Source organism: Lemur catta, chromosome 2 (genome assembly GCF_020740605.2).
Source record: "Lemur catta isolate mLemCat1 chromosome 2, mLemCat1.pri, whole genome shotgun sequence".
NCBI lineage: Eukaryota > Metazoa > Chordata > Mammalia > Primates > Lemuridae > Lemur > Lemur catta.
This window is the reverse complement of record NC_059129.1, coordinates 5,712,369-5,730,003: the sequence shown is the minus strand read 5'-3', so window position 1 is coordinate 5,730,003 and position 17,635 is coordinate 5,712,369. Positions and strand designations below refer to the sequence as shown.

The window sequence follows — 17,635 nt, the reverse complement described above, 5'->3', positions numbered from 1 at the left end:
ACTTCCTCGGAAAGATGAGTGAGGAAGAGAAGCTCTCTGAACCAGGAAACCCAGGCACCTGCAGGAGGCACCTGGTGTGCTGGTGGGCGGGGCAGTCTACTGCTCACGTGGGCAGTGGTCACCCCCGCCCCCTGGTGGGCACAAACGCCGTCACATGTGCGGATAATGAATGTACCCCCTGAAGAAACTCACAGAAGCCAAAGAATTCAGAACACCAACTCACATATACCTTTTCAGACTAAGCTTTTATTTTTTTGATATTACAAACCAGTTTTCTTTATTCACAAACCACTGTAAGTGATATAAACACTAATTTCTAAAGACAGATATACACATTTTCTGGGTTTGCAGATTGCGTGATGTGTGTGTTAAGAAGTCACTATATGCCACACATGATATTAATCTTTTTTTCCATAATAGCAATAGTTATTTAGATAAATGAAAACATTCCAAATAATTACTGTTTAAAAAAATCCAAAATGTTTGTTTACATTTCTGACATACATTTTAAAATGACTTATTGGCATCTTGGAGGAGTGCCTAGACAAAAGATTCTGCGACATCAGTTGGCACCCACTTGCTCTAAATGATTTTATTAAAACTACATACAGTCATGGGGGAAAGTACAGCTCATTGATTAAAATCAAAACCGCAAATGAATTTTACTTTAACCAACACAGTAAGAAGTCTATGTTTGTGATTCCAAACACAATGTAAATTCTGGATTTTGAACTCTGAGGCAATTGAGAGAAATCTATGTCTTCTCCCTTAGCCACCTGTTCACACTCTCTTTCTCCCCTCCAGAGTGGGATGCCACAGCATCTTAATAACGTATTTCCTGTAAGAACATCCACCAGGCACCCATTGTCACAGCATCATTCTCCAGGAGGGGGAATGAGAATGTCTTAGCGAAGCCATAAAACACCCCCTTGCCCCTCCCCTCCCCCACCCACATAAGTTTGGTGAAAAGAACATTTTCTATGCTTCTGGCTTCTAAGCAGTTCCCCCCCTTTTGTTTTTTTTTTTTTCTCCTCTCTTTTTAAGAGAACAATAATCTGTCTTAGATATCGAAGCTACAGAAACTTTGTTTTCAAATCTCGTGAAACTTTATTGATGGTTTAATATCCAACTGATCTTACGGCATGCACATAGGATGACAAGAGAAAGCTGGATCACAAACACTTTTTTTTTTTTTTTTTCAGTTTTGTTTGGTTTTGTTTTAAAGCAGAGTTGTTACAGCGGATTGGCAGGTTCACAGCGGTGAGTTGATAACTTACTAAAGTGCAAGCCGCAGGGCCCGCACTGTACACATGAGGATTTAATACTATGGCAGCAAAACTACTCGGGGACAGCTTGCTGCTGTGTTTTTTATTTAAATACAAAAACAGGAAGACCCGTGACAGATACCCCAACTTAGGTTAACTTGTAAACAGGACAACGTGGAAAGAGTCCAAACAGAAGTAATACAGACAAACTGCAATTTTTCGGTTGTGTCACTCTGGCCCTGCATCCAAGAACGGTGGGGGGGACTATGTTCTTTGGAGATGACGGGGGTGGATCTACTTTTTTTTTTTTGCTTCCTTCTGACAAATGTCCTGGGCCTTGGAGACAAGACTATAGATAACTGGTTCGAGATAGTCCTTGGGCATGGGGGGAGGCGGAAGGGCAGGCTCTCACAGACTGAAAAATTGCAGATTGCTCACACAACGCAGTCATGTTTGAAAAAGTACCAAGCTGATGAAAATACCATGATTATCTCTACTCAATGATTGCAATACTTGTAAAATGCTTCTATAAATCCGAATATGATTATCATGTAATTCCATAAAAATTATACGTCTGTCTCTAACAGTTGTTCTATTTAGGCTAAAACTAAAGCTTCATAGACTGTTTCTAGAACTTAACAACTCCACTGCACAGATGTAAATTTTATACATTTTTTTTTAACTGGTACAAAGAATTTAAGTTTTTATTACTTTCTTTTTTTTGGAAAAAAAGAAAAAAATAGAAACAGTGCTTTTTATCACCTTTTTATTAATGTTATTTTTTTCCCTCCCATAATATAAAAGTCAGCAATGATATCAATAATTTATTATACTGGAAGAAATATAAAAAGAATGCTTGTTGATGGCCTAACTAGCAGGTTTCTTTTTGCCTAAATAACTAGCGGCTGGTTAAGAAGCTGAATACTGCCGGGTGGAATGGTTTAAAGGGTGGGTTTGCACAGCTTCGTTCAACTCAGTTGCACAAGTGCTGCTAGAAGCACTCCCTTAACAAAATAACCTTTGGCTTGAATTGGCAATGAGTAACTTAGAACCATTGATACATGATTGTTGGTGCAGTGGGTCGTTTAGATTCATCAGTTACTACATTTTTTTTTTCTTTCAGCCAAACCCCAATTCCAATCCCCTAAGCCCCTCCCAACCTCCCATTTCGCAAAACAAAATAATGCAGATGCAGGAAAAAAAAAATGACTACTATAGTCACTTACACTCTTCCCAAACAGCTGATACCCCCAGTAGCTTAATATTCAGCATATATAATTCATTTACATAATATAGCACTCTGGATATGGCCCTAAACCAGTTTTTTTTTTTTTTTCATATCTAGCGTCTCTCTAGATCAACCACAAAAACTCCTACAGCCAGCAACCAAACTATGGAACCTTCAGAAATTAAAGACCCACAATATTAAAATACACAGAACAAAATATCTGAGGTATAAGATAAAAAATGTAATTTTTTCCTCTTTTTAATTTTTTTTTTAGAGTTGCTAAAATGATGCACTACTGCATGTATTGCAATACTCAGGCCTCGGAAAGCTTCCTTTCTCCCCACATTGGAAGGTTTTTATGGTTTTGTCATTTAGTATGGAGCAAAACGGTTGTATCCCCCTCGGTATATACTAGCCTGCAATGAAGAAAGAACGAGACCCACATCATCAGCATGGCTCCTAGTCTTGGCATCAGTCAAAGGTGCAAAAGCATTCTGAAACAAAGCAATTTGAGGGGTGTGTTTTTTACATTTTCCTTTTGCAACATGTGGATCATCAAAAAGACTAATGTGAAAAATAGACACTCAAAACCAACCGAAATGGAGGCACCCCCTACCCATCCCAGGTCATTCTAAAGGTAGGGGCAGTCCTGACCTTCCCCAACAGCTCCTTATAAAGCCAACTCTCTGTCAAACCTAATTCTGTTAAGCCAGTCCTCTTAGCTAAAAGGACTCTTGACACAAACTGGACAATGGAAGGATTTGCACTGTCTCATTTTGTCTGTTTGTTTCTCGGATTGATTAATTAACCCTATGTTCCCTTGGGGAAAGCTCAAGCTGCACTCTAGGTTGGATTTAGAAGATTTACTGAATGTAGTAAATCAACTCTCCTTTCCAACACGGACCTCAAACGGACAAGGTGTTGAAGCAGAGTTGCCGACCGCAAAGTCGGGATGAAAATTTAAATCTACGTCTTAACTTGACTTGGCTCAGCAGTCTGTATGGAATCTGGTCTTGAGAGGGGAGTTGTACAGAGGAACTGCTTGATGTAATTAAGCGTGTGCAAAACGGTATGCTTCCAAATCGTCGTTGAATGTCTTATGACCGAGCTCCGGGGAATTGTCTGGCCATGGCTTTAAATGGCTATGAGGTGGTGGCACTTAACTATTTCCTTTTTCTAAAAGTATTGGCGATTCCAATGAATGCCTAGGGGGATTTATTTGTAGGATAAAGACTGATATTCTTGATCCAAGCAGAAAACTGCATGCCAAAGCTCTGTAATGATTGCATATGCTTTTCACGTGATGGGCACGTCTTACTGTACTCAAGAGTTTTAGTGCATAGAAGTTTGAACAAGTACAGGCAAATTCACCCCACCCTGACCTCCCATTTTTGCCCTCCCCCCTCCCCTTCCCCAAACAAAAACCCAGACCCCCCCGAAAGAAAAACAAAAGACAACCCCCAAACCCAGCTGATTCCTTCTAATTTCTTATGTACTAGGTACACACACACAGTGTGCCCCTTTCTCTATTTTCTTTCCTGGGCGACTATGACTTTAAACATGAATTGTAATAGGGGAGGAGAGGCAGTCAGATTCTCAGCTGCCTGACAGCAGAGGCCTGGAAGTGTGCAGCTTAGCTCCTCTGAAGTCTGTGCTGGGGCTGGAACCTTGGGGCTATGTGAATGAGCAGCAAGGGAGGGAAAAAAAAAAGAAAAAAAAAAGTTCTGCATTGACACTGCATTCTGTTAGTGATGGATTTAATTATCAAAATGACTAATTATTCCATTAAGGTAAGTGCTCCGCTAGGTGAGACTTGCAAAATTAGAAATATAATAACTTACATGCACTACATTGCCAAGAAATTAAGACATTTATCAAGTTTACTGGGAGGATTAATGTGGCATTTTAGCTGCTGTTAGCACAAGAGACAAATTCAATTAAGGGAAAGTGAGAGGACATCAACCGTCAACCCATACTGAGGTCCCAGCTGGGGGAAGGGAAGGGAAGCAGGAAGAAGTGAGGACGAGGAGGAGCCAGTACTCACCATGGCACCAACGCCGTAGGTGGGGGCTGGAGCAAGTGCGTGGTGGTAGGGGTCGGCAGCATAAACTCGTCCGTAACTGAAAGGAAAACACAGGGGAAGACTAATCCATAACATGCAATTATAAAGTAATGAGTAAAATAAAATCCAAAATACCAAGACAGTGTGGAGGGGGCCCTCTTCATCTTGGGATAAGCAACATGAGAAAATTGCATCTGTGCACAATGCATTTCTTTTTTGTTCCTTTAACGTCACTGGTTGTATGGGCATGTTTAACATACACACACACACACACACACACACACATATATTCCCTCCCCACCATAATGTTTTCTATACTGCTCATGTAGCTACCTCAGAGACTGAGATAGGCAAAGAGAAACAACTTGAAAGAGTGGTCTTAGGATGTTCAGTGCCCCCAGAGGATATGTTAACACTCAACAGAGACTGGCTTTTTCTCCTGATTTAGTGCTTACAATCGGGAGAGGATGGATCAGAAAGGGCGAAGGGAACCTGTCTGTGCAGTTCGTGTCCAATGTCTTAGCACATGAAAGAGGAAGTGTATTTGAATGAAAACACCCTTGGATGGTCTGTGGGATTCCCCCCACCCCCACCCCACTCAAGAGTTAGAGCCTGATTTGCTTTGGGGCCTCTTACCCCAGAACTGTGTTTTTTGGAAGTAGTGTATTTTATTTATTTAGTCTTTCTGTGCCTGGTTTATTTCACTTAAAATAATGTCCTCCAGATCTATCCATGTTTCTGCAAATGACAAAAATTTCCTTCTTTTTCATGGCTAAATAATATTCCTTTGTGTCCATTTTTTATCCATTCATCCTTCCTCCACCTGTGGCCAGGTTCTGGGAAGGGAGGCGTTTGAAGAAAATGTATCTTAGTGACATTTACTCATCTTTGAGTTTTTCTGTCTCTGCTATCCTCCTCTCTGTACTGCCATGGCTTCCCACATAGGCTTTAGAATAAAGAAGAGATAGAAACCAGATGCACGGATGTCTACTGACTCAGAAGTTAGGGTTCAGAGGTTAAGTCGCTTCCTCGGGTTCATAGCGCTAGACAGAACTGAGCAACTTGCATGTGTGTTCTACAGCAGCGTGCGCCTGTACTTCTTTGACCTGCTGGATTTTTTCTTGGAGGTGGTTTGAACAGGGCTGTTTTGATAGGGATCAGAGTTGAGAGGCAATCTTAGGTTAGGTTCTCTGGCAGCTGAGCTTGAATGGAGTTTCTTGTGCAGGTGATTTATTGAAGAGGCACTCTCAGGAGACATGCGAGCAGGTCAGAGTGAGGAAAAGAAGATAGGCAAGGACGCGGTCTGAGCGAGTTTCACACCAGGGTCCGTCCCACCTGACTCTGAAGCAAGTGGGCTGGCTTTTGTAAGTTAAGCCTGAGCCGTGAGCTTTCCTGAGGGGTGGGGGACACGCCACGGCGTGGAAATGGCTCCCTTTGGCAGAGGGCAATTTTCTGGAGCAGGGAGCAGCTGTACTCCATTAGCGACCAACGCTCACAGCAGCTAGGGGAGGAATGCACCAGCTATGCGATGGGATCTGTGGGGCTTTGCAACAGCTCTTGACGCTGCCTTTTTGGTTTTTTTAAAGAATGGAGGAAGAAGGCAGGAAGAAATGGTTTGTCTGTGCTGTCAATCTTAATCTTACCTCCCATCCCTTATAGTCCAATTTGCATGTGCTTATCCCTTGCCTTCCCCAATCTTGTTTCCCCCCATCTTCTTTCTGTGGCTGGTAGATAAGCACGTATCAGATGGGTCTGCCTTGGTTGCTCATACTGCGGAGTGTGGCCAAAAGTGAGGGAAGCTGGGTGTAGGATGACCTTCTAAACTCAGGCTCCAAGTTATACCCCCAATGGAATAAAACTAAATGATGGTACAAAGCTTGCATTGGGCACGCCCTAAATCCCAAGCCCATCAAGCCTGCTTCAAAGGGGCACTGAGCTCAAATAATCTAGACAAGGCTTTTGGCATCAGCCCCATGTTCTCCTGAACCTCAGAAGCAGTGATGTGAGTGGATGTTTCTCTTCTGAGGCAAATCTCTCAGTGAAACTAATGAATAGTCAACCCCAAGGCAGAGGGTCTTCTGGGACAAGAATGATAAAGTTTTTGAAGAAATAGTATGTTTGTGGAGGTTGCTCATGAGACCTGGGCCTCTGCTCAGGTGACTAACAGGGGTAAGGAAATGACATACAGCTCTGTCACTGGTCTAGAGAGAAACCTGTTAAGAGGGTTATTGTTAATGCACTTTCATTGGGCAAAGGTGGTTACATGAATAGGACACAAACTGCAAAGGCAAAGTGAAAATCTTTGGGAATTTATTAAGCGAGGCCGTGGCAGAGTGCTCCTTCACAATGAGTGTGAACATGCAAATTCAGGACAAATTTTTACTATGGAAATAATTTCCTTTTGGGGGGAGACAACATACTGGTAGTCTGAAGGTATTTAATGAAAACATAGCCCCCACCTCTTCCTACTGCATACTTAATTCGTACGTCCTTATGGCACTATAACACTGGGCATCGTTTCAACCTTTGCGGAAAACCCAAGGTAACAATTTGGCAGTGTTCTCTTCCAAGGCAGAAGGAAAATACAGCAGCACTGAACTATTCTTCGCAAATGAGCAGGCTCCTTTTCTCCTCGGGGTGACCTCTACCTTCAGAATCCGATGGTTTTATTATGATTAATAAATTTCATTTCCACAGAGGAAAAGGGACCATGTCAGCTCAAACTGAAAGCAAGGAGGCTTCTTTTCAAATGCTAATTTCTAAACACGCCCTTGTGTGACACTACAATTTAGACACAAGGTTATTAGGGAAGATGGGGACTGGAGCACTACTTTTGCAGCAGAAATGCCAGGCACGTCAGCAAGCTGATGTCCTCCGAGTTGGCTGAGCACAGCCTTGAATGTCTTATGATGGCCATGGTGGGATCTGACCTGCCATGGGGTCATCTTCCATCCCTGGCCAAGGTGGGGCAGCACTGCAATCTGGTCACAATGCTATGTCCCCACATCCCATCCATCAGCAATTTCGGATGAAAGCTTAAATGTGTCCCCTTCAATCCATGCACACTGTAACTACCCTAATTATAAACCAACTTATCAGTCTTAAATCTCATTTCCTTTGTTCAACTCTTATCCCTTCAAACCCATAGCCATTTACATTTCTCAAATCTCTTGAGCCTATTTGCCCATCCATACATCCTTTCTCTCTATCCATCTAAATAGGATTAGACTTATCTACATCACTTCCCTGATTAAAACCCTCCAACAGTTTTCCCTTGACCCTGCAATAAAATCCAAACTTGCAGGAGTTGCCTCAGCCCCTGTCTCAATCATCATCTTCCTCCCTGACAGTGCCTGCACACACGTGCAAATCCATTCTCTTCTTGGGGTCCTGGCACTTGCTCACCCTCCACCTGACCTGCCTCCTGTCATCGTTTGTGTCAGATCAAATGCCACCTCCCCAGAGAGATGCCTACTGCTCCTTCAGGTAACGTGGAAAATCTTTAATAATTTTGTTTACTTATCTCTCTACCTGATTGTTTACCTCTCCCCACTCCTGTAATGAGAGCCCCCTGGGGGCTGCGTCTGTCTAGCACAGGGGTGAAGGGAGGACGCTCACACTCACCATCCCATCCCTAGAATCTAGCAGTAGAAAGAGTCTTTCAGGTACACTTTCTGATGCGTCTGGGTTGGCTGCACCCAGATACATTCAAAATCCTGCAAAACACTCAGAAGAAAAGTTTCTGGGGACTCTGGCAATACAGACTGTGTCATCCCCTGAGAGCTCATCAAAACCCTTTAGGGAAACACTAAACAAAGACAGGAAGAGGTAACTGCTTTGCTGGCTAGTTTGCCACAGCTTACAACCATCCTGAGTCCTCACCTTTTTGGCCTTAGCAACAAGTTAAAACCAGGAGGGCCTGGGGCAAGGAGAGGCAGGTTTGAGTTCTGCTTTTACAATGTCCTTGCTCCTGTGAGTCAGGCAAATCACCCTCTCTGAGCCTCATTCACAAAATAGCATTGTTCTGTCTGAGCCTTCTCAGATCAGGTGCACGAAAGGAAACCAGATAAATTTTAAAGCCATCTACTGATACAAGAGATTATGATACACACTTCTTACATAGTATTCACAGACTAATCTCTCAATCCCGGCCCGACTTTTGGTCTGTAGAGGCAACAGAGAGTCTATTCTAATATGATCACAGGGAGCTCTAGCAATCAAATTACAGATGCTTTTAGAGAGTCAAGATCTGTCTAATTTGTGAGTTATAGATGTAGTTTAAATTGCTATACTTGAACTTAAGGTTATGCTGCAGTAAAATGAGTAAGTATGCCGCCTGTTGAATGGGAAATAGGAACTCAAGTTTGTTAAAGTGCTTTGTCAACTCTACTGAGACATGTAAATATTACTTTTTATTAACATCTTCTAAATCTAGTTGAAACAAGCAGGATACTAATGAGCTACAAGAGGCTCTTGTTGCTAGCCTATACTAGGTTTTAACAGTCACATGATTTCAGTAAGAACAATGTAATTAATTAACTATATTTTACTCCCTGTATTTCAATTAAGAGCCTTTATGCCCCTGGGAATTTTTATTCTTCCATTAGTATTGCTTCCCATCCCAGAGATAGCTGGGGGCATCCCTGTGGGGCAGACAGATGATTAAAATACGGTCACCCTTCAGATGAAGTTCACAAGGTGGCATAGATGTCGTTGACAGCCCAATTGCAGCAGGAAGGTGCACAGATTTGTGCCCCCCCAGCACAGAAAAGATCTGCAGCGTATGCATTCAAAATGGGATGTCTCACCAGAAATCAACGAGTGGCCCCCCTCATTGGGATAATGAACCCATTCAAGTCACACTCTTAGCACTAGGGTACCAGTGCCATCTGCAGAGCCCTGGTTCAGCTAGGGGCTGTTTCTCTCACTGTCCTGCAGAGCATCGGCTGAGGTCTGGGCCTCCACAGGCCTCTTCAGTGGTCCCTGTGTCCACCCTGGTTGGGGCAGTCCCAGGTACCCAGTGAGACAGGAGACATCAGAAACTAACCTACACCCAGGCAGAAGTGATCCTTATCCTGCCCAGATCATGTTTGAAGGACCTTTCCAAATGACTTCTTAAGGAAACTCCTTTGGTTTGCATTGTTACAGGTTGTATTACTGATCCAATGACACATCAACCCATTTCACTATTGTACACTCTGACAGGTCCCCTCAGCTTGTGGGATGGGATCTCACAGAGGAGCTTTCAAATTCCTGGCTTGGGACACCTCCGTAGAACGGTGAGTCTCCTACCTTCATGCAAATCCACATCTACCAGCTGACACAAAACGTGCAGGGTGTAAAGTCTCCGTTTTCAAATCCCAGAACCCCACACCTGTCTGGCTCTAAGGTCCGGGCCAATACTATGTGTACCAGTTTGGGAAGACAATGACCAAGTGGTCAGGCTACACATCCTGGTTTGCTGCAACAGGAAAGAAAAAAATCCTCCCGAATATGTTAAGATGAGAACTACTTGGATCTACTTGAAAAGACTTGAGAGCAACGGTTTAGCGAGGGAACGCTCCTGCTCACTTTCCCATGGAGGGTCAACTGGGTTCTGGGCCTCAGATCTCAGCTGGTCGGTTAAACTCAGAGAATGTGTTCACCGCGGGAATACGCCTCTGTGACTACTGTAGGCTCCTCCTAGTTTTAATCTGGGCAATGACTTACACACCTGTTGGCCGTGGGGGTGACGAAGCCCTCGTCTTAAACGTTAGAGGAATGGAACTAGTCCCTTAACTGTAAACACCTCGAAAACAGCTCCAAATACAGCAACATCTCCACAAGAGATAGAAGAAATTCTCCAAGATGAACAATCTGGAATCATCTCTACTTGGCTCTGAAATTTCTGCTCCCTTAGTGAGCTTGGCTTTAATGTGATTATCTTCAGAAATCACTTAGCACATTTTCCAGCCCCGTGATTTCCTCCCTGCCAGAAGGAGGAGGGAAAACATCCTCTGGGCTCTTTAGCTACTACCGGAAAAGCCACCGAACTTATGCACATGGATCCTGTCACACGTCTGAACTGTGCATATGCAGGTGCACACCACAATCCAACTCCTATGGAATCCAGAAGGCAAAGACCTTCTACTCACGGCAAGCAGATAACAACTTCCTTTCTGGGTCTTAAAACCTCTTCCTGTTCTGAATCCCAACAGAGCAGATGTGAGGTAAGAACCTGGATTCTGGATGCATCAGAGCAGAGTAGCAACCGTTCCCTGGGAGCTGAGAGGACACAGGAAGTCCTGCTTGGGGCTATGCAGTTCCTCTGCTCTGCAATGCCGCCTCTCATAAACGAGCTATAGGCACATTCTCTTTGATGCAAAACTCAAAGCTACCTTCCTCTTAAAAATCCTGTTTCATTTTGTGTCTACTACTGCTGTACCACAATCAATCACTAAGACGTTCCCATTGTGCTTTGAAATCACCATGACACCCCGCCTACAGTTGAACCCACAGAGGGGATGACATGGTGTTTATATCCCTTATCAGCCTGCAGATTGTCAGTCTCTCTCCCCAGACCTGGGAATCGGTATCTCAGGGCCAGGGGAAGAAGATGACAACATGGACTCTGCACTTGTAACAAATTTCTCCAGGTGATTTTTTTATGGACTCCTCTAAAATTTGACAATCACTGTTCTATTTAATTCTGCACTGATACAGCACTTTTCCACTCAGGCTAATTCAGACCTATCTTGAACTTTAACAAGTAAACTGCTAAAGACATTTTAATTTTTATAGGCTATTGTCATTGCACTTGACACACCTGGAACTCTGTTTTGTCCATAGTAAGCTCTCAATAAATGGGATTGCTATTGGAACAAAGATCCTTTGGTTATAAGCTCCCTCAGCACTTCCCCTATTATAATACCCATCACACTGTATTGGAAACAGACCAATTAACCACAAATCAATTTGCCGCATGACAACCTTGCTGAATAATCAGATCACTAACACCCAGGGAAGACAATTAGAGGAGACCTGCCAAAGGATCAATTAGAAGAATGGCCAATTTGGAAATTTCTTCTAAATACTATCTCAAATGTTAATGCAGTTTTGGGTGCAGGTTGAGAGGTGGGGGTAGGGGCAGGCCCCAAACTGGCTACATCTTGCCTCTGATTATTACTTAGTAAACTGCATAGCAGCCTGTCCCATGGGGGACAGTTTCGGCAGCTTTTGCAGATGGGTCCATTTGGCCAAGGCCTTTTCGCAGACCCCCACCCTTACTCCCACATGGCTGTGTCCCCGGGCTGGCCACCACTCTGGGTCCTCGTATGGAGCAGGCTTTGCTGCTGGACAGAGTCCCCGCCTACACCTGCCCCCCTCCCCCCACACAAACCCATACTCCCTCGGGTGGGGGGAGGCTGGGAGCTTTCCACCTTGGATTTTGCAGCAAAAGTGACTGGTTCAAACTGTCTGGTAGTTTTCAGGGACTAGGTTATTTTGTTGATTTTCAGCAAAAGAAGACATTTGGCGAATTGACCTAGAACACGCTTTGCCTGTTTGCCCCTCTGTCTCCCTGAATGCAAAGCATGCTCCCTGACACCGGGCACCTGCTCCCTCCGTCCCTGCCCCTGAGCCAGTGCCCAGCACATGGGAGCACTAAACAGACACCTGCCACCTGAAGAGGACAAGTCAAGTTAAAGAAACCTCCAGTGGAACAACCGTTAGAGAACCATGCAGTGCTCTGCAGCCCCTCGAAATGCTAACAACCCTGTCCTCCAACTCACAGGCACTAGAGTTCCAGAAGCAAGACAACCCAGCTGGAGAAAGGAGAATTCCATCTGGAGGCAGAAAGTCAGTGTTCCAAGGGCAGGGAAATAGCAGCATGTGGGGACAGCATGGGCCAGGGGAAAGAGCTTTGGTACCACTTGGACTCCAGTGTGACTGTAGGGAAGTTACCAAACCTCTCTGGGCCAGAGCATACTTTTTTTTTTCCTTTTTACTTTTTAAAACAGATGATAATACCTACCTCATTCAGCTGCTATAAATTATATATCCATATGTATACACACACACATATATAATTTATCACACTTGCTAGCACATGGAATTTGCTCGATAAATGACAGCAACTTATTACACCTTGAGGAATTCAGCAAAGCCCATACAAGGGACAACTACCTCAGGGATAAAGGGCTTTCTTTCCACAGTCACTAGAAGACGTGGCACGCCACAAAAATTACTGATAGACCCTTGGAGCAGGAGGGAGGGAGTGGACATTTAACACAGCCTGGACCTCACACATTTCTAATCTGCCAGCATATTCCATTTGTTCCTCCATCAAATGCAGCTCAAAGACAACCATGTCTCAGCAATTCCATAGCCATCTGCAGCTGTCCAGAGAGGCCACGGTCACCCTCTCGGGTCAGCTGCAAGAGCTTCCCAATTGGTGCCCTTTCTTCTGGTTTTGCAATGGTGCAGGCTGGTCTCCACAAAGCAGTCCAACTGATCATTTAAAAAAATAAGTCAGATCATACTCACCCTCCAACACCTTCCCATCACACTTACAGTGCCAAATATTTCCCATGGCCTCCAAGTCTTAACTTGCTCTGACCCCTGGCTACCTCCCACATATTATCTCTATAATACTCACCTGTACTCCTATGCTCTGGTCATACTGGATGTCCTACTCCTGGAAACCTCAAGCGTGCCTCAACCACAGGGCCTTTGCACTTGCTGCATGTTACTTGGCTCACGTCTTCACTTCATTCAGGTCCCTGCTCAAATGTTACCTGCTCCTAGAGGCATTCTATGCTCATTGAGTCCATTATAAAATAACACTACACCCTACTTTCTATCCCTTCCCTGCTTTTTGATTCATTACAGGTATTGCATAACTTCCTACGCAAGCATATCATATACTTATTCATGTACAGGGTTTGGGATCTGCTGTCCACTACAATGGAAGCCCTTTGATGGAGGGCTTCTCCTGAGTTATTTAATGCTATGTCCCAGGGCTTAGAATAGTTCCTGATACACAGCAGTGATTCCATAGACATCAACTGACTGACATGAATTTCCAGCCGCCCATCAAAATAAGTAGCTCGCTTTTCAACTTCCATTCTCATGCAAGACCCATCTTCTACCACTACTACACGATCCCTAGCCCATCCTGGAAAAGTCCTAAGGAATCACAGAAGCAGGAAGACCTCTAGTCTACAAAGAAGGAAAAATCATTTTTCCCCCTTTGCTATATCTTACAGAATCCAACTCATCAAAGGTTCTTAACGTTACAGAATGAGAAACTATTCAAGTACGCATGCTGGCTGCCCCAGGGGGTGTTCTGCCCTGTGGTTACAAGGCCAGACTCTAGTGATAGCCAAGAAAGCACATGTCCCTCAGGAACAACCAAAACAAAACGAAATAAAAACCAAACAACAAATACCACTGTTCAACCAACTGAGCAAGAAAAGAGTCCCTGTAAATACAGTCTCATAGACCACAAATGCTAATGAAAAGCATTTATGTGGCTAGCAAAAGCAGAATAGACATTTTGGCATCCTCTACAAAAAAAAGCCCAAGTAAAAATCAGCACTTTTCCTTGGGGAACTGAAAGAAAAATCCTCAAGTGCTGCTGCTGCTCCTGTTTAATGATTTTCATCTCACCATCGCCAGCCTCAGCCACAGACAAAACTCTGTCTGGCCGGCACATCCACCGTTGGCAGCATTGTGACGGTAATGTGTTTTTATAAGAATTTCAGATATAAAATCCATCAAGCCCCCAAACTGAGATTTTTAAGCATCCTGTTGATTTCTTTCTCCACTTAAAAATACAGAACTTGCCTTTTGTCAAACCCTGATGTCCAGCAGATATCAGGATTCAACAGACCTGCCCTATAGAGCGTGGGTTTTTATAAAGTGAGAACTCCCGACAACTGTGCTGTTTAGAATGGGGGCTCCTGGGTGCACGGGGTTTTTCCAGCATGGAGGAAACGATGCCCCTAGAAGGCTTTCAGTGAAACCAGGAGTCACGACCTTTGATGACTGAGCAGTTCTGATCTATCATTTTCTCTCTATGAGGAGGGTGGATTGGCTGGAAGATAATCTGACATTTGATTGATATGGGTGTCTCCTTTTTCATGCTTGATTCAAAATTCAGAGTTCAAATGGAACCTCATGAAGCATACAACATATTATTAATATGGCCATCAAAGGAACAGGGATATCTCTCTCAATTTGAAATGTGATCGATAGCAATTCATTAAGAATTTACTCAGCAGCCATTCTAAATTAGATAAGGTCGATGGAAACGCTTGCCAGACTCATGCAAACTTTCATTTTCTGTCACTTCTTTTAGGAATAGTGTGTGCGGATTCACTTGCTTACAAGGCAGGGTTTGTTAAGTCATGGAACGAAATCAATACGTATCTACCTTTTAGGTTGTAACTTTTCCATGTGTGACCTATGATGCCAAAATATAACCGAAGACACACTGGAACATGCACAGAGTTTAACGGGGAAGGTAGAAGTTTGGGAATACCAGCATATCCACAAACGATGCCTTTTAACATTTTAAAATCAACATTCTTTCCCATCCGTACTCCCATCCCAAGCAGGCTCTCCCTTTTAGTTGCATGCGCCATTCTACTAAGGCTCTGAACACGTTACATGACTGTTGAATCCCAGGAACATTCACCTGCCACTCCTAGCAATGCAATTAACCATCACTCTCCCCCTATTAGCCATTAGTGAAAGGTTAAGGATGTTGCCACCTCTCACAGTGTGAAGCAGAGATACTTGGATCTAGGGGTTGAGCAGGAGTGGAAACACGGCATCATCAAAGGGGTTTTATAGAAAGAGTGTGCCATTGCTTTAAAATGAGAGCATGCATGCCTCTTCAACTCACCCCGTAAGACTTTAAACCCTTGTAAATGCTGACCCCGACTATATAAATTAAACTGACCCTGCCTTTTTGAAAAGAGAGGGCTGGGAGCACATTCCTAGCTCTCTGTCCTCCCTTTCATTCTTTGTCACCAAAGACTCTAACAGGGTGTGAAGCATTGGCAAATAAGCCTGCCTTTACTGTTGCAGTGGTAAAAGGTAGCAGAGGAGTGTCTGTTTGTGAGGTTCAGGTAAATGTGTGTGTTTGTGAAGGTCATGACATGCTCAACTACACAGAGATGAGCAGTAATGTCCTCCCTCATTGGCTGAAAGCAAAACATTGGCAAGATTTCCTGGTAAGTGCTTTGGTCCTAATTTAGGCTTAAAACCAAAAACAAAAAGGAAAAACAAAAGAAATCTGGTGTTAGTTAAGGCACTCACCTATCTTGGCATTTAATCAAGTAATCCCATGCTAATGAAAGTTCAAAGTTAACTGTTCTGAACCACATCAAAGCAAAAAGACAGGCGTTATTTTGATGGACACATCATGCAACTATGCAATTTCCAATGTCCTGGTCTCAAAACCAAAAGACTTTGTCTCTCTAAGTCCTGCTACTTGAGATATGTTTTAAGAGAAAGGAAATAGAGGATCTTTAGCTAATAGAATGAAGATCCCCTTCTTAGGAGACAGAGATAGTTATATTCCCTAATGCCTCTAGCTTTATAGATTCAGTCTTTGACAGCCTATTATATTCAATAAAGATCCCAAATAATTCACATATCAATTTCTGTGAACCCAGACGTAATACATCAAAAAACATGGAAGTCACACATCTGTGTACCTAATCTCCCTGTTTGGCATTTTACCATAAAAGCACTGATTATATACCATGAGATTTTACTGTGGATTCATCCAACACAGTCTTACTTTTCTGGCCCATGTATTATTAACACCAGAAATAAAACACCAAAGTTAGCAAAATGCCTAATGTCTTCTTATATGGCAGAGCCTGAAGGCTTCAGCTATACTCCACAGATATATGATCTTTCTTTTTTTTCTTAACTAAACTTTCTAGAGTGACCAACTGCAGCATGTGAAGAAGAAGGAAAAAAAAAAAAGGATATTGAGACTGGGATGGATGCATCAAGAAGTAGCAATGTTTGTTACCTGCAGAGGTGTTACAAGAAATTTCATCTGCTGCAACGAAGACGAACTGATTTCTGGAAGAGAAGATAAAATTCACAATACTGCTCGCTCAGGGGGGAATGTGCTCTCTGCCAATTGGTTTGATGTGTACAGATGAGGGGAGGGAAGGGGGCTGCGTTTGAACGGATGTTGCAAGGAAATGTGCGGATGTACCTTGGACTTAGAGAGTTTAGAAAGATCATGAAATAGGCATGCAGGGACCTCTTAAAGGAAATCATGGAGATGTCAGAGTATGGACCATGTACAAGCTGTTGCACCGAATATTAATACTAGGTGTTACCAAAACATGCCAGGATATGTTTCTAAAGCTAGAGCATTTCTAATTGCACTTATATGGATTTCTATGCTAAAAGGAGATTACATTTAAAAAATTATAAACTATCAAGGAAAAAGGGTATATACTACAGCTAGCTAGGAAAATTATAACATTCCAGACTTTATTATTATAGCATAATATCAAAAATTTTTCTAAAAGGAAAGAAAACCAAATGCTGTCATTTCAAAAAAGAATTTTATATGGTGCCGTGTTATGGATAATAATTTCCTCCTCAACTAGGCTTGCTATATAAAGAAGGTAAGAGAACTCATCAATTGGAAAAAAACAAAACAAAACAAAAAAAAACCCTGTCTTCCCAAATTATTTTTAATGATGCTGTATTAGAAAATATGAAGGGAAAATGCTATTTTACTTTGATTTAGTAAACCCGGAAAGATGATAACACTCTCTTAAGATGTTTCCAGCTGTGACAGCTCCACCCTGTAATGTGTTCTAATTCAGAGGTACTGTTTATTTCCCTAGAAATAAGAATGTCTGTGTCAGGCAGATTATAAAAATGGCCCAATGAGATTAACTAGGCTCTTAAATGCCTCAACAGCAGCATTAGAGAGGCTTTGGGTCCTCAATTGTTAGATTTTACTGTGTATGTGGATCATCCAAAACCAAGATGAATGCATTTCTTTTGGTCTTAGTGTGACTGGTTTTGTTGAAATGTTTCAATGCTTCAAAAAGG

General features: G+C 42.9%; 1 protein-coding gene across 12 annotated transcripts in view; it reads right to left on the bottom strand.

Annotated features, from left to right (window-relative positions):
• Positions 1 to 234: 234 nt before the first annotated feature.
• The window catches only part of RBFOX1 (RNA binding fox-1 homolog 1), a 165,325-nt gene continuing 147,924 nt past the window's right edge, over positions 235 to 17,635 (bottom strand). For 8 of the 12 annotated variants that reach the window (XM_045542548.1, XM_045542547.1, XM_045542549.1 and 5 more), the window contains 2 exons: positions 4,538 to 4,613; positions 235 to 2,987 (listed from right to left, as the gene is read on the bottom strand). In XM_045542548.1, coding sequence (XP_045398504.1) covers positions 2,865 to 2,987; positions 4,538 to 4,613 — 199 coding nt within the window. In that variant the 3' untranslated portion in view covers positions 235 to 2,864. Of the gene's footprint in view, positions 2,988 to 3,934; positions 4,168 to 4,537; positions 4,614 to 16,586; positions 16,640 to 17,635 lie in introns of those variants that run through there. The other 4 variants (XM_045542545.1, XM_045542541.1, XM_045542546.1 and 1 more) reach the window with 3 other exon arrangements.